General features: G+C 47.4%; 1 protein-coding gene across 2 annotated transcripts in view; it reads right to left on the minus strand.

Annotated features, from left to right (window-relative positions):
• The window catches only part of MAP3K5 (mitogen-activated protein kinase kinase kinase 5), an 816,933-nt gene that overhangs the window by 64,036 nt on the left and 729,082 nt on the right, over positions 1-23,815 (minus strand). For both annotated transcript variants that reach the window (XR_014963045.1, XM_085611527.1), the window contains exons 22-23: positions 13,622-13,796; positions 13,340-13,508 (exon numbers count right to left, since the gene is read on the minus strand). Coding sequence is in view for 1 of the 2 variants with exons in the window: in XM_085611527.1 (XP_085467653.1) it covers positions 13,340-13,508; positions 13,622-13,796 (344 nt within the window). In the remaining variant the exon portion in view is untranslated. The remainder of the gene's footprint in view (positions 1-13,339; positions 13,509-13,621; positions 13,797-23,815) is intronic.

A 23,815-nucleotide genomic window follows, 5' to 3' on the forward strand; every position in this document is an offset into this window, starting at 1 on the left:
TATGTATATAATCCGTGCTTCATCATGGTCCGCCTGAAATCATGCCGAGGTCCTGGTCTTCCACTTCCATAGCCATCATTGGTGCTTAGTGCTTTTTGGTACTATTTTTATTTAAAACTTTAAAAAATAATCTCTCTGGTTCCCCTTATTGGATTTTTGTTATTTGGTGTCATTTTGTTTATGAAATTTTTGTTTAGTTTTCTAATTCAGTTTGGGATTTTTACTGTTTGATGTTTTGACCTTATTACTGTTTTGGTACTGCATAAATACAGATTGCCTTAAGTTAAGCCTGTCTGCTATGTGCCATAGCTACTAGGGGGTTGTGCTCACCATGACAAGTTAGTGTCACTATTCCTTGAGGTGGGTGACCGATCACCCCAAATAATAATGGACTCCCTTACATGTCCATTTTGGGACTAAGGATGCAAAGTGGGTGGAGGCACTCTTTATTGCCCTTTTCTGGACGAGCACCTGCACCTCTTTCTCCAGGGGGCGGAGATAGTCTCTGCTGAGGGCAATTGTGTGTGGTGGGATGCTGGATAGGGTTGTGACAATTTTTAGGGAGAAGCTGTGGTGAACCATCACTAAAACCCACTGTTCTGATGTGATTTCCTAATAGCAAGAGAGGAAACACCGAATTATTTTCCCAACAGGTGAAATGTGATTGTGGAGGGAGATCAGGCAAGTCACTGTTTAGAGGTAGAAGCTCCTTTACTGGAGCTACCTTTACCCTGGTCTCTTTTGCACTCCTATGTACATCCCTGGTGTGGCTTCTGATGATGGAAGGTTATCTGCTGTCTTTGATATAACTGCAAGTGGTAGGGTGAAGTGGGCTGGCTCCTCCCTTAGGTTGTTGTTTTTAAAAGAAATGTCTATTGACTGGTGATTGCAGGTCACCCATAAACATTGCAATCCTGGTGTCCTTTTTATATTTTCTCAAACATCTTGGGGACCAAAGAGATACTCTCCGTCCAATGGGAGGTTGAGGACATGCTGTAGGGCTTCAAGTTTTAACCTGAAGATGCAGAGGCAGGCGTGTCATCAAAGGAGGATGCTGGTGTTGATGCTGGTGTTAATGCCTCTAGAGGCTGTATCCGTGGCATTAGGTGTGCAGGAAATGTTGGCCTTTGAGATGATTTTAACCTCAGACACTATTTCCTATGCCTCTTCCTGCACTTCTCTTGTTTAACAAGTTTTTGGCTCCCCAACCCCCCTCCCCCAACCAACTGGCTCATAGTTCCCTGGGAAATATCGAAGCATACTCTTAAGTATGGGCACAAACTGAACTGTCTGCTCAGATGTGGAGAGCATCTCCAAGAGTAAGCTCTCTTCCTCTTCGATGATGTGCATATCCACATTGTTAAATGCCACAGTCGTCTGTATGACCATATAGTAACCAAAAACAAGAAGAATTCCCTTGATCCTACAATTTCAATATGTTCTAACTAATAAGACATAAGATGCTTTGTCCCAATTATATATAAAAATACTTTTATTCAGACAAATATTTATCTATAATTTTCAAATCAGTAAAATCACATATCATACCCAAATAATTAAAACAGAATTATTTTTAAAAAACCTCATAAAAAACCTCATACAGTACATATCAATCAAATCTAATTTCAATTTGACAAAAAAAATCACAATTTTGACCAGCATAATGGAGACAGCGACACATATGTAAGACACAGCTTCTATTCTTTACAGATGCACATCACATTAGACTCAAAATCACAGCTCATTATACGTTGATTGAATCCGTTTTTGATTCGTCTGTGTTGGTCATAGGAATGTGCTTTCAAAAAAGCGTCGACGCGTTTCGATGGCTTCAAATTAATAGTACCATCTTTATCAAGACACAATTATACTGTCTCCCACTTTCTTTAAATTTATTTCCTTATTCCTAAATGAAACAAATGTATGTATGATTATTAATCCAAATAACACATACGATTTCTTATTTCAACAATTGTTCTACTTATGCTGACTTATCCACATTGAATTTCTATATCCAAAACATATTCAGTATACTTGGAAGCTGCAGAAATGTATCTATTTGTCCTAATAGCTGCTGTTTCTTCTCATGTCCTCAGTATATTACTATCAGCTTCATCCAAACTTCTCTAGAATTTAAGCCTTTTTCCACTGTATTAAGATGACATATATACCATTTTTCCCTTTTCTTCCTCATTTGATCAAGATCTCCTCCTCGTCTATTTATTACAATTTTTACTAATATAAACCATTTGAAATCATTACAATCATGGTTCATATTACGGAAATGATCCACCAAAGGGGCATTGTCCTTTCTAGTTCTAATTGCGGACTTATGTTCCAAGAGGCGTACGCGGAGTTCTCTACTCGTTTCCCCTACATAGCCCAAACCACATGGGCATATCAAAAGGTAGACAATATTTTTGCTGCAACAGTTATTTAATGTTCTTGTAGTCAGATTTTTTTCCAGCAAAAATAGTGCTTTTTCCTTCCAGGCATTGGGCGCATATTGAACACGTCCCACATTTATTGTTGCCTTTTGCTTTCTCACCCTTTAGTGTGCTTTGCTTTTCAGCTGTTGTTATACAAGTTTTCACGAGTGAGTTTTTAATGGTTTTATTTCGTCTGAAGGAGAAAAGTGGTTTCTGCAACTGCACATCCGTGCCATAATTCAAGATTTTCCAGTTTCTATTAACTATATTTTTGATTTGATTACTTATATTCGAAAATTGTGTTACAAAAACCACTCTCCCTGTAGCGGAGTTCTCTTTATCTTTTTTGGAATCCAATAAACTATCCCTATCATAAAACCTAGCTCTTTTCAAAGAATTTTTGATCAGTTTATTGGGGTAGCCTCTAGCTTTCAATTTAGTTTTCAAAGTCTCAACATGAAAGTAAAAATCTGAAATGCTGGTACAATTTCTACGCAGTCTTAGAAATTCCCCAAAGGGTATATTATCTTTCTGTGAATGGGGGGGATTACTGGTGTATTGTAAAAGGGTGTTCTTGTCAGTGGGCTTGGTGTAAAGTTCCACATGCAACTCATTGTTTACGTCCTTAATTTTTATATCTAAAAACTCTACACTTGAATCGCTATAGTGGGCCGTGAATTTCAAATTGGGGTCCCCCAAATTTATCCATTCTAAAAATTCTGTCAACCCTGTGCTGGCACCATTCCATATAAAGATGATATTGTCTATGAAACGGTGCCAGCACGTCACGTTCTCAAAAAATTGGGCCATCTCGTTGAATATATTACGTCGCTCAAAGTCACCCACATAAAGGCAGGCCAGACTTGGGGCGCAAGTAGCTCCCATGCTGGTCCCTTCCGTTTGTAAGTACAATTCATCCTTAAATAAATTTTTTTTATTTTTTAATACCATTTTAATACAGGACATAATAAAATCCTTGTTGCCTCCATTAAGGTCTTCCCCCTCTAAAATCGTGGAAATTACCTCTATGGTATTGTCTTGGGGCATGTTAGTGAACAAGGCTTCAATATCTAGGGTGACCAAAATTTTGGTCACCCCGTTGAAGCCCTGCCCCTCAAAGATAGAAATGGCGTGAGCCGTGTCTTTTAGGTATGACCTTTGTTTTTGCACTATTGGTCTGAGAAAGAAATCTACCTATCTGCTTAGTGGTTCTAATACTGATCCAATGCTGCTTACAATTGGCCGCATGGGTGGGTCATATACATTTTTGTGGATTTTAGGTAATCCAGAAATTGCTGGGATGACTGGATGTGAATTCATTAAAAATGTATATTCATTATCACAAATCCAGCCTTCCTCTTTTCCTCTATTAAGGAGGACCTCCACTTCTTTTTTCAAGATCGCTATATTGGTGAACTTTATTCGCTGGTAATGGTTTTTCACATTAAGCAGTTTTCTCATCCTTTTTTCTTAGTCTAATAAATTGAAAATTACTACCCCCCCCCGCCTTTATCGGCGGGTTTTACAATTATTTCATCACAGTCCTGTAGGGTTTTTAATGCTCTTCTATGGTTTGTCGACATATTGTTATGGTGATTCTTCCGTACTGTCTTATTCATATTTTTAATTTCCATTTCTACTATTTTTTCAAAAACTTCAACGTTTTTATCAACCTGAGCTAAATTAGGGGTAAAAGTCGATTTGGGATTTAGACCAGATACATTTAACATAGGTGTATATTCTCTATTTTCAAAGAACCTATTCAGTCTTATTTTTCAAAAAAACTTTTTTAGATCACTTTCTAGCTCAAACATATCATGTTGGACGGTAGGTGCAAAATTAAAACCTCTCTGTAGTACATCTTGTTCGTCCTTGCTAAGAAGTCTTTGGGAGAGATTTATTATAGGGAGTTCATTCACCTCCAATACTGTTTGTTCCTCGTAGTGAGGTATTCTTGTCCTCCATTCTGAGGTTGATGGTTTCTCTGAGGTTCCTGTCGATTGTACCCCCTGTAACCCCTTTGTCCGAGATTTTGGCGTCTCCCTAAAAACTTTTCTTGTTCAAATGTGGGTATTCCTCTATTGCCTTGTAATCCTGCCTGTTCCTCATCGCTACTAGAGCCTGAGGTCTCTGAGAAGGTTATACGTTTATTTCCTCCTCTGGAATACAATGGTCTCTGGAATTGTGGTTTATCCCATCTCTGATCTCTTTTGTTCTCAAAATAATCTTTATTGATGTATAGATAAACTCCCTCCACACTATATCTCTCTACATCTTTTCTCAATTTTTTCATTTTCTTGTTGGTTAAATACTCCCTATAACTCTGTGTTTCTATTTCTAATTCTTCAATCTTATTTTTAGCTTCCTCTAATGCTGAGCTTTGTTTTAAGTGGGCTTCTAAGTCATCTATTTCTCGCTTTTCTAATTCTATAGGTTCTTGAGCGGTTTCTATGATTAAAATGAGCCAATCTCGACTGCATTGATTTGCTATATGAGTCCAGGTCTCAATGAATTTGGGGTTTTCGACAAATAGACCGGGTTAATTTCTTACTTGCAGTCCTATTGGGATTACTCCTGCTTTTAAATATTCTATTAAGAATTCAGCATGGAGTTCTGTCCGAATTAATTTCTTCTTAAGATTTAAAATTTTGTTTAATTGTTCATGACTTGTGTTATTAAGACCTTTAGAGTTTCCCCTACGGGGATTCTGATTTATTCATTTGTTAAATTGGTCCTCCGTAAACCCAAATGTTTTCAATTTGTCCATGACAGTATTTGCAAATACCCCTTTTATATAATAAAATAGTGGCTCGATTACGTATCTTAATTTGAAAGCAAGCAACCTCTCCAACCAACAGGTTGTACAATTCACAGTAAATTATAATGAACATCGAAGTATCAAATAGAAAGTAGTTAAAATAGAGCGGTGAATTTAACAAAAGTTTTATCATATACTTCTATGATTTAAGAAGCAGGATTCGCGATGTAGTCATTCTATGAGAAGCCAGATATACAATAGTTAAATGGGAAGGCTTCATTACCCCTTTATCCCCATGAAACATTAATGAGATAGCCAAATGGGAGGGTTTTAACACCCTTATACCCCCGTGTAACGTATATGAGATATGGTTGGCTGTACCACAATATTAACAAAATGGGTTAACCATTAGCAGTTGGGGAAGATACTATTGAAAAATTGTTGAAATAAGAAATCGTATGTGTTATTTGGATTAATAATCATACATACATTTGTTTCATTTAGGAATAAGGAAATAAATTTAAAGAAAGTGGGAGACAGTATAATTGTGTCTTGATAAAGATGGTACTATTAATTTGAAGCCATCGAAACGCGTCAATGCTTTTTTGAAAGCACAATCCTATGACCAACACAGACGAATCAAAAACGGATTCAATCAACGTATAATGAGCTGTGATTTTGAGTCTAATGTGATGTGCATCTGTAAAGAATAGAAGCTGTGTCTTACATATGTGTCTGTCTCCATTATGCTGGTCATAATTGTGATTTTTTTTGTCGAATTGAAATTAGATTTGATTGCTATGTACTGTATGAGTTTTTTTTTTATAATTCTGTTTTAATTATTTGGGTATGATATGTGATTTTACGGATTTGAAAATTAGAGATAAATATTTGTCTGAATAAAAGTATTTTTATATATAATTGGGACAAAGCATCTTATGTCTTATTATTAGTTAGAACATATTGATATTGAAATTGTAGGATCAAGGGAATTCTTCTTGTTTTTGGTTATAAGTACCTTAATTCCCTTGAGAGTCGCAAGGGGTCCCTCTCTTCTCTTTTTACTGACCATATAGTAAGCCTTGTATTATCCGGCAGGGAAGTCCTGACCTGGCAGTAGTCCAACTCTGGATAATTCAGGAGCCGTTGCGATAGATGTCCCAGTGGTTATCAGAGTCCCTTGCTGGCTGCATATGCTGGTCATATGGATCAACGGGGTTGTGCTTGGGTCTGAAAAGGTGCTTGGGGACTCTAGTGGAGTTAGAGGAGGAGGTGGTGGTGGTGGTGGAGGAAGAGGAAGAGGAGAGGGGGTGAACACAAGGAAGTGTGCTTGTGCTCCTGCCCTGTGTTTTTTCAGAGCTGGCTCGGAAGGGCTCTCCTGTTCTTGTGAGGCAGTGTCTCAGATGGCTTTAGCAGTGGTGGCTTTGACCAGATCTTCCTGGTAAAGGGGTGGCTTAAGATGCACTTCAGCCTGGTGTCGAGCTCATGCTGAAGTCAATGCATAATTGTCAACTACGATTCCTCGGATCCTGCTGTCAAAAATGGTTTTGGCACTGACAGAACTTTGGTGCCAGCTTCAGTGGTGCCTACTGCCCCAGCTTCAGGAGTGAGTGTGGATACTTGGCGTCCTTGGATCGGGTAGCGCTTAACAACCAGCAAGCCTTGACAACATAGGGCAGAGCTTATGTCAGATCCAAAGTCATCTTTCGGTGGCTGAGGTCAATTGATGGCAGTCTTGTGTGTCTGTCCTAGGGGCTTGATTCTAGACTCCCACGGGAGCAGTGTTCTATCTCAGTCTGAGACGTCTGATGCAACTCTAGCTTAGCTCCATGGATATTGAAGCAGAATGGTGTACTTTGACTTTATGTGAGGCCCACTGTCCTTCGGTGTCAGCTCGACATCCTCGTCTTTCTCGTACTCTGAGGAGACTGTTTTTGGAATGGGTATTCATTCCCTGGAATGCCAGGATTTTTGATTGACCAGCCTCTTTGCCTCCTTCAGCGCTGAAGGGATCTTGTCCTCTGAAGATGTCAGGGTTTTCGATGGAATCCTGACGGCACTTCTTACAGTGTGCCCAGTGGCCTTCCCTTCAGTACCTTATGGTCTTATTTGAGCAGAAGGCGAGGCACAACTCACATGAGGTGTCCACGTAGTCATGGGAATGGCACAGGTTGCTGACTTTGTGATGATCCAACCACAGGTATTTAGAGTTTCACTGGGGACATCCGTTCCATCACCCCCCTAGCTGTCAGCATGCTCTGGTGTCCAAGGCTGAGGGAAGACACAAGGTCTGTGAAGGGCACAGGTAGGACCAAGGTATGCAGGGTGTTGAGTGCTAGTCATTGGTTTTTCTAAAGTGTTTGGTGAAGTAATGTGATGGGGAAGTTGCTAAGGAGCAGACTGGTTTTCCAGTGTGTTGGCATCAAAATTCAATTCGGCGGGCCTGAAAACGTGTAGGAAACACAACAAACTGAGAGTCTTCTCTGTTACCGGATGGCAGAAAAAAACAATCCTAAGAAGGAGTTGATGCCTATACATTGTCCACTGAGGGCACGTATCTTGACTCCAAAGAAAACAACTTGTAAACATCAAAGCCCAACACTAGATGCCAGGAGTATGCAGAAAGAACAAGTTACTTACCTTCGGTAACGATGTATCTGTAAGAAACATTAGTTAGTTAGATTCCTCACCTTAGAATATCCCCAGGCGTCAGGCTGGATCCGGAAAGGTTTTTCGTCAGCGATACCCCTTGCACGTCGCTTGGCGTCGTCTGCGGCTCCGCGCCTGTCGTCGGCGTCGTGCGGCGGAATGACGGAGTACTTAGACGCCGCCCTCGCGCGCTGACGTCAGTTCTTGTACATAGCTTTCCGCGCCAGGAATGCAGAGCCATGAAAGAGACCGACACTGGTGCCAAAAAATCGAGGGCCCTGAAAAGGATAACCTTAACCCTAGATGTCAGTTCGCAGAACGGGGAGGATGGGTGGGTCGGCGAGGAATCTAACTAACTAATGTTTCTTACAGATACATCGTTACCGAAGGTAAGTAACTTGTTCATCTGAAAGAAACACGTTAGTTAGATTCCTCACCGTAGAATAGATACCCCAGCAATACCAACCCCGGTGGTGGGTCTGCGAACCAAGATCACACCAGAAAGTCCTGGAGAACAGAACGGCCAAAGAAGCCGTCTTTCCGGACTTGGCTGTCCAGGCAATAGTGCTTGGCAAACGTGTGCAGTGAAGCCCACGTCGCCGCCTGACAGATGTCCCGCAAGGGAACTCCCCGGCCCAGGGCAGTAGTAGCCGCTGTGGCCCGGGTGGAATGGGCCCTCAACCCAACAGGAGGGTCCTTTTTTGCAAAGGAGTAACAAAGTTTTATACACAACACGACCCACCGCGAGATGGTCCGTTTGTGTACTGCTTTCCCCTTCTTAGCTCCTACGTATCCAACAAAAAGTTGGTCGTCCACCCGGAACTGTTTGGTGCGGTCCAAATAAAAGGACAGCGCCCGTTTTGCGTCCAGACGGTGGAGCCTCTCTTCCTCTTTTGAAGGATGCGGAGGCGGAAAGAAGGTGGGCAACGTGACAGATTGCCCGAGGTGAAATGGGGTCACCACTTTCGGTAGAAAAGAGGGACGAGGCCGGAGGACAACCTTGTCCGGATGAACAGAAAGAAAGGGAGGCTTAGATGACAGAGCCTGGAGTCACTCACCCGTCTAGCTGAGGTGATAGCTACCAGGAAAGCAGTTTTCAGTGTCAGAAGACGAATGGGACAATTGTGAAGAGGCTCAAAAGGAGCGCACATCAGAAAGGTCAAAACAAGATTCAAGTCCCACTGAGGCATTACGAAGGGGACAGGAGGGAACATGTGAGTAATGCCTTTGAGAAAACTGGAAACAACAGGGGACTTGAAAAGAGAAGGCTGATCAGGAAGCCGTAAGAAGGCAGAGATTGCAGCAAGATAACCTTTCAAGGTGCCCAGAGCAGAGCCCTGCTGGGCCAAAGAAAGAAGAAAGAGTAGAACCTCCGAAAGAGGGGCAGAAAGGGGATCCACAGCCTTTGCTGTGCACCATGCCACAAATTTGTTCCACCGGCAGGCGTATACCGTCTTTGTGGAGGGACGCCTGGCTGCCAGAATGACATCACAGACTTCAGGAGGCAAGTCAAATGGCATCAACTGCCGCCGCTCAATCTCCACGCATGGAGGTGGAGGCTGGACAGGTTCGGGTGGAGGACCGTCTCCTGCTGCTGCGACAGAAGGTCCTCCTGAAGAGGCAGTCGTATCGGAGGATCGATTGACATACTGAGTAGCTCGGGATACCAGAACCTTCGTGCCCAATCCGAAGTCACTAAGATAACTTGGGCCCGGTCGCGCCTGATCTTCTTCAGCACTCTGGGCAGAAGTGGTATAGGCGGAAAGGTGTACAACAGACCGCAACTCCACTCGCGACTAAAAGCGTCTCCGAGCGAGTGCTGCCTTGGAAATTCCAACGCGCAGAACTGCTGACATTGCGTGTTCTCTTCGGTGGCAAATAGATCTAACCAAGGCTCTCCCCACTGCAGAAAGAGACCTTGTGACACGTCAGAGTTCAGACGCCATTCGTGATCCATCATGTCGGACAGGTTGCCTCGATGCTGGGCCCACTGAAACTTCAGGTCCCACTGCAGAGCCCGCATTCGCCACCTGGCATAATGCACCAACAGGATGCAGGAGGCCATCAGCCCCAGAAGCCGCAGCACCAACCTGACCGAAACCCAGGATAGAGGCCGAAAGATGGAAATCAGAGCCTGAATGTCCCGGACCCGCTGTTCCGGAGGATAAGCCCGGAACTGCGCCGAATCGAGAACCGCTCCGATGAAGAGGAGCTTCTGGGAGGGACTCAGGTGTGACTTCGGCACGTTGATGGAGAACCCCAGCAAATGCAGGAGGTCTGCCGCAGTCTGGAGGTGGGAGACGACTTGCTGGGGCGAGCCCGCCTTCAACAGCCAGTCGTCGAGATAGGGGAAGACTGGAACCCCCGATCTGCGCAGATGAGCTGCGACCACCGCCATCACTTTCGTGAACACCCGAGGGGCACTGGTGAGGCCAAAGGGGAGCACGGTGAACTGAAAGTGCTCCTGACCCACCGTGAACCGCAGGTAACGCCGGTGGGCCGGCAGGACGGGAATGTGAAAATAGGCGTCCTGCAAGTCCAACGCTATCATCCAGTCGCCAGGGTCGAGGGCAGCCAGAACCTGAGCCAAAGTTAGCATCTTGAACCGTTCCTTCCGGAGGAAGGTGTTGACGCTCCTGAGGTCCAAGATAGGGCGTAGGCCCCCTTTGCCCTTCTTGGGACCCAGAAAGTAGTGGGAATAGCAACCACGGCCTACTTCTGGACCAGGAACGCGCTCGACGGCCTCTTTGGTCAAGAGGGCCGTAACTTCCTCCCGCAGAAGATTCAAGTGATCCTCCGATATACGGTGGCACTGCGGTGGCATGGCTGGAGGGGTCGTCTCGAAGGGGAGGGAGTAGCCCCTTCGGAGGATTTGCAGCACCCACCTGTCGGAAGTGATGTAGTGCCAGTGGAGCAGGTGATGGCGAACTCTGCCGCCCACTGGCGTGGAATGGGCCTGAAAGCCCGGACTAGGAAGGCTTTGAGGCGGATGCTGCCGGGGTGGATGTGGACTGACCGGCACGTTGTCCTCTAGAACCGCCACGGCAGAACCCACGTCCGCGGCCGCGTGCAGGTTGGTTCTGCGGCCGGTGGCTAGGCGGACGTGAGGAGGCTCCCCTTCCTTGGCCACGAAAGGGGCGAAAGGCGGAAGTGTGCGGCTGTGGGGCCGAGAGACCCAAGGACGTGGCCGTAGCCCGGGAGTCCTTAAAACGAGCCAGCACACTATTCGCCTTCTCACCAAAAAGGCGAGCGCCATCAAAGGGCATATCCATGAGGGTACTCTGGACATCCCCCGAAAAAGACATGGACCTCAGCCAGGCGTGGCGCCGGAGCACCACCGTGGTGGAAATCACCCTAGCCAGCGAGTCTGTGGTGTCAAGTCCACACCGTATGGCATGCCGCGCTGCATCTCGCCCGTCAGCAAGTGCCTGGGAGAGACGTGTCCGGGCCTCCACCGGACACAGTGGCAGCACGTCCTCCACCGTATCCCACAGAGAGTGGGAGAAACGGTCCAAGAGGCAAGCTGTGTTCAAAGACCGCAGGCCTAAACTCAGGGAAGAGAACAGTTTCTTGCCGAACTGTTCCAGCCTCTTGGATTCCCGTTCCGGAGGAGCGGACAGGAAGGAGGATTGGGAAGTGGAGGCCTGGATAACCAGGCTCTCGGGGGGTGGGGTGTTGGGACAGGAAACTGGGTTCGCCCGGAGCAGGGCGGTGGCGCCGGGCCACGTTCCGATCCACAGGAGGAACTGTGGAGGGCTTGGACCAAGTGCCCTGCAGAACGTCGACGAGGGCCTCATTGAACTGCAGCAGAGGCTCTGTGGAGCTTGCCGACGGTTGAAGCACCTCTGTGAGGATATTAGTCCTCACGGCCACAGCAGGCAACTCGAGCCCCAGGGCTTCGGCCGCCTTGCGCATTACCACGGAAAAAGCTGCACCTTCCTCCGAAGCCACAGTCGGAGGAGAGATGAAGCCAGCGTCCGGCGAAGTGTCCAGACCACTGGCATCCCCCAGTTCGTCTGCCCAGTCCTGTGAAAGTTGACCCTGGAGGGCCATAGGGTCCTCAGACCCATCCCAGTCGCCCCCGTCATCAGATTCCTGATAAACAGGAGGAACGATCGGAGCCGGACGGTAGATGAAACGTTCATCCATCGGCGTCAGTTGCGGCGCCGTGCTGGCGTCGGGTCCGGACAGGGGCTAAACCGGGGAACGGCGTCGTCCGAAGACTGCGCCGGAGGTGGAACCGGTGTCGGCGCCGGCGGAGGAGGCGTCGTGAGGTCGACCGGCGCCGACGGAGATCCAGGCCTGGATCTCTCGGGGACCTGCGGCATCGGGACCGAAGTCGTCGATGGCGCCGGGGCTGGAGCCGCCGGCCCGCGAGGTCGCCCAGTCGAGCCCGCGGGGCCCAAAGGCGCGCCGGCAGGCGTCGACGGCGGAGCCAGGCCCCTCATGGCCGAGAGGAAGGCACTGACCTCCGCCGGAGTCGCGTCAGTCCCAGGGACCGGCGGGAATGGAGACGGATGCCGCTCCTGCGGCTCAGTCGGAGCCGCGGGGGTGGGACCACCCTGACCCTCGGCCGAGTCGCGCGACCGTCGAGGGGAGTCCGAAGAGCGGTGTCGCCTCTGGGACTTCTTGGATCGCTTCGACTTACCCGAAGACTTCGAGCCCGACGAGCGATGATGATGATGACTGCGGCTCCGCGACCGGTCCTTGGACCTCCTCCTGGACCGGGAACGGCGCGGAGCAGAGTGCCGAAGCTCGAGAAGCTTACGGGACCGCTCCCGCCTAGCCTTCGAGGTCAAGGCCTGACAGTTGGGGCGTGACTCCGCGTCGTGGTCGGCCCCCAGGCAGTAAAGGCACCGGCGATGGTGATCCGTCACCGACATCAGGCGATGACAGGCGTCACAGGCCTTAAATCCAGGCATCCTACCGGCACCAGAGTCGAGTCGACAAAAGACCAAAAAGAGTCAAAAAGTTTAGTCAAAAATTGACTAAGGGGTAAGCTCTTCCCGGATCGGCGCTGTCTGGCGCGGAAGAAAGAAGAACTGACGTCAGCGCGCGAGGGCGGCGTCTAAGTACTCCGATGACGTCATTCCGGCCCACGACGCCGACGACGGACGCGGAGCCGCAGACGACGCCTAGCGACGCGCAAGGGGTATTGCTGACGAAAAATCTTTCCAGATCCAGCCTGACGCCTGGGGATATTCTAAGGTGAGGAATCTAACTAACGTGTTTCTTTCAGATATGTACATCTACAGCCACAAATTATACGAACAAAATATTTTCTCTCCAAGAGTGTAGTTGTACTCAGTATGGAAATCTGTGCATTGCACTTTACAATAGATTCTCAGCTTGTGGTTCAGACTAAAGGTGTACTATTTGCTAGTACAAACTGAGGAAATATTAGAATTAACACAGGTTAAGCTTTCGGAAATCACATTACTCATTACATCAATCCATCACTACATTTATTTATGTAAAAAAGGGGTGCGGTGGGTGATTTTACCTGGACGAGGGCTTCCATTAGGTTTCTCACCACCTTTTCTTGGTCCTCCGTCAGAATCCTGTGCAAGGTGGCTCTCCTTTCACTGTCTTTCCTGAGCATGAAGAAGCCAGTGTCCTTTTCTTCGGGTGAGGGTGGTGCACTATGATCTTCAAAATTCTCATCCGGGATGCTGTGGAGATGTCAAAGTCGTAGGTTCCATGAAAGGTTGCAATGATCAAGAACAAATGCAGGCAATGTAAACCATATCCCTGAGGCGCATCACTAACAGTAGTAAATATTTACCCTAAGAAAAGTGCCCGGTGCAATTTTGTATCTCTTTCAACACAGGACTTGGCGCGCGTTTTGAAGGTAAACGGGTCTCTTAAGTCTGTGTCTGGTGAAACTGAGCCGTATTCACTACTACTGCTGGTATCTTCCACCATAACTGGAACCGGCAAGGATATACTTCGGAGATATTCTGCTTGGGAGGAAGCAATAAGAGAATACACAGCTTTAAACAAATTAAAGCTCTCAAACCTTTGTTTCAATTTTGAAATAAAGTTGGAAAATGTCAACATATTGTTCGAGGACACATTGAATGTTGTGTCTATTAACATGGTCAGGTACAAATTCTACACTCCTACTTACACATGCCCACCGCCAACTTGAGGAAAATGGACCACCTTATTTAATGGTAGCGCTGCCGCAAAACTTCATGGATAGTACTCTTATTTGCCTCAGGCCCTCCCTCCTGTACAACCCCCTATGTGTGCAACACGATGGTTCTTTAGATGAAGTGTGGGTACTTACAAATGCAAGACCCTTAAGATTAAGAGCACAAGGGTTAACAGCATTTGAAGAAACAAAACCTACTTGCGTCCATTCATGGTGTGTTGTAAATAAAAAAAAATAAAAAAATAGAAGAGTACTTAAAAATAAAAAAATCAGCAGCAACAACCAATGTGGATGAGTATGGAGTTATTTCGATGCAGTCGTCTCAGCACAGCTGAAACAAACCTATTCAAGATGACAAGGTTTCCTCAGTGTGCATTTTTGCCAGCATCATTTCTGGTCACAAACAAGCACTCTCAGATAGATAGGCATGGTTTTCCTGCTGGGGAAGAGGGCAATAGGCACATTGGATTTCATGTGGCATAGCAATGGTAGTTGGGCAGGGCAACACTGATTAGCCTGAAACAGATAGGGACCACAGCATGACAACACAGTGGGGGCATATAGGGACACTGGTGGGTAGCTGAATGGCAGGAGAACATCTTTCTTCCTCTGACCACAGGCCTGGAGTGAGCATATGGAGCCATGACCCAATATCCCATGAGTTGCTAGTGACCTGTGGCGACAAGGATCCAAGGGGGACCCCTCACATGCAGGTTTGTTTCCAGAGACCGTCAGTCTAAAGAAGAGATGGGTGAGCCACTGAAAGCTCAAGCCAGGCTTGAGCCTGAAGCCTGGCTTTGGCTCAGCTCGAGGTCCTCTTGGAACCTCGAGCCCATTACAAGCCGAGCTTTCGTGTGGTTCCTGCCTCACTCTACCCGGGAAGTGGTGTTATGGCCAGATCTGCCAGCGGTGGAAATCGAGAACTAGGTATGAGTCTCGGCGTTGGTTCAACATCATGTGATTCTGGGCAAATCACGTAATCTTCCCATGCCTCTAAACAGTACATGTGACCTTGTGTAAAGTGACTGGTGCTCATGTAGAGTGTTCCAATTCCTTTGTGTCGAGTTTGCGCTACATTTTAAAAACTACAGAAAATGCACTACGATGTGAAACTAAAGACTTAACATAGAAAAACGCAAATAGATACACATTTACTGGCCGATTTGTACAGAGTGAAACCTGGATAAACTGCAGCTTCCCTGCTTAAATTGTGTGATCTAACGCAAATATTTTATTTCGCCAACAATCTTTTTTCTTCATTGTCACAGTTGAAAGCACTTTCAAATATGTGAGTTCAAACTATCAGTTGCACTTAAGTGCAGTGCTATATTGTGCCTTGTTAATGTTAAAGCTTCCACTTTTTAAAGAAATGCACATTTTTTTAACTTTGAAGACTATTGTATTTCACGTGGTTTGTTGTATGATTTAAATAACACATATTTTAAGGGCTCGGCTCGGCACGTGCAAGGGCTTATGGTCCGAGCCTGACCCTTGGCTCGGGTCTGGTTGGCTCTCCCTGTTAATTTGTTGGCTGGCCCACCTCGTCTAAAGGACTGAAATAACAGCGACACACTTTACTTACAGTTCTGCTTCCAACGCACAAGCTGAAGAGAAGAATTTGCAATTCCCTCATCATAAATTCTGAGGAGTGGAACTTTGGAAAAGCAGCAGGCCTTCCCAACCGAGAGCTCTCTAGAATCATTTTTTAGCTTAAACCATGGCCTGATGTTCAACAGTTTCCTCTCCCCTACATCTTTTCCAGTTTACAGGCAGGCCTAATAAACAAGAGTGCTAGCTAAATTACAATTTAACATAACATGTATTTCTAAAGCGCATGTTCAACAAAAAGTGCGCCCTGTCACTGAATAACAGATCATTAGTACTATTCAACTCAATGGTACTCATTTTATCGACCTCACAATGATGAAAGGCTGAGAGGACCCACCAGGATTTGAACCTGTGACCAGGAGGTCAAACACAGATCCCTGGAGTGAGTGTCTGAGTCCACTGACAAGGCAGTCTCTCTCTCGCACTGCTTATAAAGACAGGGTCAGTAAGAACACCAGTCCCTGACTACCTGAGTGGCTGTTACATCACTACCATTTTTCTTCTGCACTTCGTGTGTCCTACAAATTGGAAATACACTCATATGTTCTGTCCATAATGTTGCTTCAAGGGGGTATCTACCTCTTTGAACTGGCCCTACTTGGTAGCGGCAGTCGTGTACTGCAAAATAATGGGGTTCCAATTCCATTGCAGAATACGAAGAGGGTCCCCGATACTTCCATAGCTCACAGACAATCAGAGGCTTTAGAGTCTATAGGGGCCACCTGAGGCCCACAGTGGCTGCGGGTGTCTACGTTACACCCCTGGGTGTCTGCAGTCAGTCGTTTTTTTGGTAGAGTGCCTGAATTCATGGGTGATGCTTACTGGCCTTCACATCTCAATTAAGTTTGTTAACTTCTCACGGGGCCCCTTTAGTTCATTTGTTTTTAACGATTGAGGATGATGGCTAACATTATGTGCATTCAATTTCAGAAATTATCATTAAAATAAGAGCAGTGTATTCTGGGACCAGGGCAAGCCCGGCCCTCCCCAGAAACCCATTTCAGAAGGGATGGACTGGAGCTTCTTAACGGAGGGCTGCTGGCCAGTGTTTATGACTCCAAGTATTAGAGGAGCCCACTCCGGCATAAGTATTAGAGGAGCCCACTCCGGCATAAGTATTAGAGGAGCCCATTCCGGCATAAGTATTAGAGGAGCCCACTCCGGCATAAGTATTAGAGGAGCCCACTCCGGCATAAGTATTAGAGGAGCCCACTCCGGCATAAGTATTAGAGGAGCCCATTCCGGCATAAGTATTAGAGGAGCCCACTCCGGCATAAGTATTAGAGGAGCCCACTCCGGCATAAGTATTAGAGGAGCCCACTCCGGCATAAGTATTAGAGGAGCCCATTCCGGCATAAGTATTAGAGGAGCCCACTCCGGCATAAGTATTAGAGGAGCCCACTCCGGCATAAGTATTAGAGGAGCCCACTCCGGCATAAGTATTAGAGGAGCCCACTCCGGCATAAAGAAGACCTACATGGGGACAGACCTACGTGGATCAGGCTGTTTGTTTCCACTTGGACATGCATACAGCCAGTTTCCTCAAGGCTGGACCTAAGTTTGGCATCCTACTGAAGCTCTGGTGCCACACTTCAGAGCTTGCCAAAGTGGGCGTGGCAAGCCCAAGAAGTCCAGAGGCATGAACAGAGTGAAAAGAAGTCTTCTCTACCCTCCGTCAGACTAGGGCTACCCAAAATAATAACACCTACATGTGCAGCTAAACCGAGTTGTGAGTCTGTCTGATAAGCTGCGTCTCCTGTGCCAACTTTGATTTGATTTTGGCTTTTTATTTATAAAGTGCGGACTCATTTGTACGTATGACCTGGTTTTCTTAAAGGAGCCAGGGACCACTCACCATCCTCCCCGCCCCGATGGATGAGTTATGTAGCCCCAGTAAATATCATTTCGCAAATCAAAGGCAGTTTGAGGGGGAAGGGAATTTAGGCTTTTTAAACCTAAAAAGTTGCCTCTATTGAGTAATGTGGTCCCACACAAAATCAGCAGTGGATGCCCAACAGAAAAGTCAGTGGATCCGCATGGTGATGGACACAAGATGGATGAATGACACGGTCAGTATTTCGTGACAACATAGGAGTCGTAGTCTTGGAACAAGTCTGCAATGTGTAGGCTGGAGCAGAGAACCTCCCCTCACTGCCAAAACAAAGCCTGGAGTTAAGTTTATTCTCTGCTAGATGTTCATCATAGACTAAACGCCAAGGAGTCGAAAGTAACCCTCCGAGTCGCTGGTTGTTTTATAATTAACTTAGTTTTCGTTTCCTGATGGGAGAATAGAAACCAGAAAAGCGAAGAGCAGTGGCCAATTGGAATGATACATTGACTATACTTTGCAAAATATGTCTGTAAAATGAAACTGGCAGAACAGCGGCTGACTCGAGAGAACGAAATAGGCCACTTCCAGGTCTTGAAATCCACTGTGCTCTCTGGAGACAACTAAAGCAGGGGGTTCTTAACCTTTTGGCTTCCAGTGGACCCCCACTGAATCACCAGTGGAACCCCAGCCTAAGCAATTTCTATGATTTAAACCTCATTACAATGCACACAAATACAGAAATATGTATACATCAAAATAGACAAAAAATACAAACTTCGAAATGTTAATGTCAAGGTTGGAGATTTTTTTAATGGGGTTGTATTCCTAAATGAGGAATCAATACCCTAGACTCTAGCATTTCACTTTGTCTTTTTTACTATTAATGTGTGCACTCGTTTTTGATGTGTATAACAGAGCTTTGATCGGTGCCAACAATCGTCCATACTATATTTTGTTTGCTGTACCTGTGTGCTACTCCAACTAAAACTAAGGATACCAACTTAATGTTAACGCCCAATAATAAATCCATACACATACATAGAGCGTTTTAAATGTTCAGTTTTGATAATGTATCTGTACTTTAATAATCTGTTAATATTTAACTTTGTAAATAGTTCCGGACCCAGGTTAAGAACAGGAGCAGTCGGCATGGATCAGGTGTGGTGGGGAATGGTGATAAAGGGGGGGGGTGTAAAAAGAAGAAAAAAAAAACTTAACCCCTAGCCACGCCTCCCCTTTGTCGGCCCATCGTCTCTCCTGGCCGGTGTTCCAGGAACAGGAAGCACCCAGGCTTAGGCCCCCCTCAGCCAATCACAATGCTGCACAATGTCTGTAGACTCTAAAATATTGGTATTTTAGCTTGACATAGTGCTATAGGCCAACCGCCAATCATGGTAAAACAGCATTCCAAATGACTATACCACTGAGACACACATCTTAGAAATGCATTTCTCTCTATAAGGAAAGTTTCTATTGAGGAATTTATGAAGCAAAGTTTATTGTCCACACATGTTAGGCCACACGCTTCGTAACTGTTCATAGGTTTTGATCCTTAAGTCATACCCCTTCTGTTATGTTATGTTATGTTACATACATTTGTAATGCGCACTGCTGCCCCAGCAAAGGGGCGTCCAGGCGCACGGCAGGTAAAAATGCAACACCACAAGCAACACAACAGAAAAGAGGAAAGAGAATTTATTAAAACAAAAAGGTTTTTAAGGCCTTGCGAAAAACTAAAAGATCATCTAGCAGGCGCAACTCTACAGGAAGGGAGTTCCAGAGCTCGGCTGCTCTGACCCGGAAAGAACGGCCACCAGCCCGACACAGCCTGTATCGGGGAATCACAGTGAGTGCCTGACCCAAGGATCTCAGGGGCCGAGTAGGCACATACCAGGACAAAAGATCCGCAAGAATAGAAGGGCCTACCCCCCTCAGAATCTTGAACGCCATGCACAGCACTTTAAACTGAATTCTGGCCCGGATAGGCAGCCAGTGCAGTGATCTCAATGTGCTGGAGGCAGAACAAGAACGGGGTAGGCCAACAATAGCTCTCGCTGCAGAGTTCTGAACACGTTGGAGGCGGGTGACCTCAGCCACATTGGACCCTACCAGAAGAGAGCTGGCATAGTCCAGGCGAGATAACACTGTCGCCTGGACAATCAGCTGCCTGGTGCGATGGTCAAAGAACTTCAAAACAGGGCGAAGCGACCGTAAGATACCAAAGCAACAGGCCGCGATTTTCTTCGTGTGGCCAACGTAGCTGAGGGAGGGGTCCATCCATACTCCTAAGTTCTTTAATTCCGTAACCGGAAGGGGGGCCGGCCCCAGCTCCACAGGCCACCACCTGTCCCCCCATAGCTCCGATCTCTTACCTACGATCATGATCTCTGTTTTCTTGGCGTTGAGCTGGAGACAGTTGTTCCTCATCCAGCTCGCCACCGCCCTAAGTCCACTCTGAAACCTGGGGGCATCCCGGTCGGCATCCCCGCTGATCGTAACCGCTAGCTGAGTATCGTCAGCATATGAGACCATAGTCATGCCCCATTGCTTGACGACCTCAGCCAGCGGTCTCACGTAGAGATTAAACAACGTGGGGCTCAGCGAGGATCCTTGCGGCACCCCCTGCTTCAAAGGATGGAATTGGGACTGGAACGGTGGAACGGCAACGCTGAAGAAACGATCGTCTAGAAAAGACCGGAACCACTGGAGGGCAGGTCCACCCAGCCCAATCTCCTCCAGGCGATGCAACAGGATAGGATGCGAAACAGTATCAAACGCGGCGCTCAAGTCCAATAAGACGAGCGCTGCTGTCTGTCCCGCATCCATCACCGTGCGAAGATGTTCAGCCATGGAGAGGAGGGCGGTCTCCGTGCTGTGTCCAGCACGGAACCCATTCTGGGTGGGATCCAAGATGTTAGCATGGATAAGGTGGGCAGAAAGAACTTTGTTGACATGGGCCTCCAACACTTTAGTCGGCCACGGAAGTAAGGAGATGGGCCTATAGTTTTCAGGTTTCTCTGGATCCAGGGACGGCTTCTTCAAGATGGGAGAAACCACTGCCCGCTTCCAGCTAGCGGGTACCGTGCTTGATTCCAACGAGATGTTAATCAGGGAGTGAACCACGGCCCGTCCCACAAACGACTGCTCTCTAAAAAGAGTCGCAGTAAGGGGATCAGCGGGGGACCCTGATTTGACCTGCAGGGCCAGGAGGTCAAACCCCTCTGATGTCAGCGGGGACAGCACGTGCAAGGTGGTACCACCATAGATGTTGATCGGAGGCTCTGCCGGAGGCCCTGTACAAGGGAACGTCCGATAAATGTTTTCGACCTTTTCCAGGAAAAATCGAGCAAGAGCCTCACAGTGAGAGGTGGAACCAGTCGTCGTGATACAGGCACGCTTTGCCAAAAGGTCCTTCATCACTTTAAAGATGGTTTTAGAGGGGTTGGAGCTGTTGCCAAATTCAGTAGCGTAGTAAGCTGCCCGAGCTTGGCAAACAGCCCGATGGTAAGCTTTGACGGAGGCGAGATAAAAAGCTTTCTTCCCGCTATCGTACGCCTTCCGCCAAGCCCTCTCTGCTCGCCTACACCCACCCTTGAGAGTACGTAAGGCACCATCGTACCACGGACTGGAGTCCCTGGAGCTGACTTTACAAGCGGCAATAGGGATAAGGGCGTCAAGCGCCTTGGAGATCCAGGAGCAGAACTTCTCGTAACCTGAATCAACCAGCATCGCAGGTTCTAAAGGCTCCTCGGACAGGACACGATGTAAGTCCTCCAGCCGTAATTTACTCCATTGCCGCCTTGTAACCAGCTTTGCCGGGGGAACAATAACCATTCCTGGCAAAGGGGTGCAGATGGTAACCAAAGAGTGGTCCGTCCAGCCAAGAGGTGTAACGGCGGAGACAACCGCGTCTGCCAAATTGGTGAAAAAAGGATCTAAGGTGTGGCCGCCTGAATGGGTAGACTGACGAACCATTTGCACCAGTTGAAGGGCCTCCAGGTCGGCAAGAATACCGCTAACCGAGGGGGAGGTAAGGTTCTCAAGATGTAAGTTGAGGTCACCCAAAATCGAGAAATTAGAACAACCTACCACCAAGGAACTAACCACGTCGGGGAAGGCCGCTCTAAACGCCACATCACTCCCAGGGGGGCGATAAACCACCATCCCCGAGAGTGTAAAATGTGGGGTGACCGAGATCTTAAACACCGCACTTTCACATCCCGGAATGGTCAGACCAGACCAGCTGCCAGTGAGGCCAGGTCGCAAGGCCAGCGCAATACCCCCTCCCCTAGTAGATCGGTTAAGGGTGAAAACCGAAAAATCAGAGGGAAATGCCAAGTTGATAATGGCCACATCGTCATCCTTCAACCACGTCTCGGTGATGGCTACGATGTCCGGAGCCTCTTCCTGTATCAGGTCAAACACGGCCTGATAATGCAGCACCAGAGACCTGGCATTCAGGCTGAAGATGCGAAGGGAATGCTTGGCACGGATCTTACTGGGGGCAACCGTAGAATATTCGTGTGCGCTCAGGGTAGGGGAATCTAAAGACCACCTACCACACGCACAGTGAAAGGGGCCTACTAGTGGGTGTATAGGGGGAAGGGTACAACTCACAATTGAACGACCAATACCCCGCAAAGTGTCGCCAGAATACACCAGCATGGTAGCGAGAGCCGAACCCGAGACCAATTCTCAAGAACCCCGCTGCGCCCTGCGCGCCCTTAGCGCGGACGGGCGCAGACGTGCAGGACTCAGGCACGACTCCGGCTAAGCGACGGCGTCCCACTGCGCGTACCCGCTGCGCGGGAAAGGACGACTTTAAATAGGCGTTCCTTTGAGCCGAGCGAGCGTCAATACGCTCCAAGATGGCGCCCGCAAACCGATATTAAAGCCCAAAGCAAGATGGCGCCTAAAGCAGCAGCCCCGGACCACCCACGGAACCCGGACCCGCCAAGTGACGGTGTTTCAAACAAATTACATGCGGTAAGAGGGAGGGGGGGATCTTTACCCAGGTCCTGCTAAGACGGAGTGACAATAAAAGCCAAAAAACAATAAAACAACAGTTAAAATACAGGGCGAGCAAAGCGCTCGTAACAGCGTGCTAAAGGTAGAGGCAGTACCTGACCAGAGTCCAGATACCGAGTCCGCCTTAAATAGGCGTTCCTTTGAGCCGAGCGAGCGTCAATACGCTCCAAGATGGCGCCCGCAAACAGATATTAAAGCCCAAAGCAAGATGGCGCCTAAAGCAGCAGCCCCGGACCACCCACGGAACCCGGACCCGCCAAGTGACGGTGTTTCAAACAAATTACATGCGGTAAGAGGGAGGGGGGGGATCTTTACCCAGGTCCTGCTAAGACGGAGTGACAATAAAAGCCAAAAAACAATAAAACAACAGTTAAAATACAGGGCGAGCAAAGCGCTCGTAACAGCGTGCTAAAGGTAGATGCTAAAGGTAGATGCTCCACATACGTAAATGCAGGCTGCCTGCTGGACCACCATTGCAAAGGGGGCCTTTTCTTCCGCGGTGGTCCAAGTAGCGAGTCAAACCCCGCTCAGGGAAAGTGCCAAGTCCACTGGCCTCTTATAAATCCACATAGGAGTTATCACCTGTATAATGAGGAACGAGCAAACCATCTCAACCCCACGATCATGATCCTCATCCTGGTGTGTCCCTTGTTCAGCATCAGAGCCAGAAAAATAATGGAGGCTATTCTGCTGCATCGGCCCTGGTCAACGGACTGGGTCAGATGCAGGACATATGACAACCAGTTGCACTTTTGTAATCTGGTATTGCAACATTGGTGGAGATCGAGACAGTTGAATGTCCGACATAAGAGTAAGCTCCAACTCCTCTTTTAGGCCTATGACGTCAGTATTGTCATTGACATGGAAGGGCCCCCCAAGGTCTCAGAAGCTTGGACCAAATTTGGTACAGAGAATTTAGAGGGTCCCAAGGAGTCAGAAGATGCCAAGGAAGTATTCACCGGTGGTAACCTAACTGGAGGCCCATTTGGTTCGTTAGGGTCTGAACTAAGTTGAACTATCAACTGCTCCCTCGAGACGGCCACATTCACCGTTGACTGGAAACGTACAGAAGAAAAACCCCTCCTTAAGAAGTACTCCGCAGACCCGACGGATTTCAAGAAATTCAGGCCCATCTCACTTCTCCCTTTCACTGCCAAAGTCATTGAGAAAGCCGTCAACACCCAGCTAGCACACTTCATAGAAACCAACAACATCCTAGACACCACTCAATTCGGGTTCCGCAGCTCAGAGATCACCCTCATAGCCACCACCGACGACATCCACGCCCCCTCGACCAAGGTTACACAGCAGCACTCATCCTCTTGGACCTTTCAGCAGCCTTCAACACCGTCTCC

This window comes from Triturus cristatus, chromosome 6 (genome assembly GCF_964204655.1).
Source record: "Triturus cristatus chromosome 6, aTriCri1.1, whole genome shotgun sequence".
Taxonomy (NCBI): domain Eukaryota; kingdom Metazoa; phylum Chordata; class Amphibia; order Caudata; family Salamandridae; genus Triturus; species Triturus cristatus.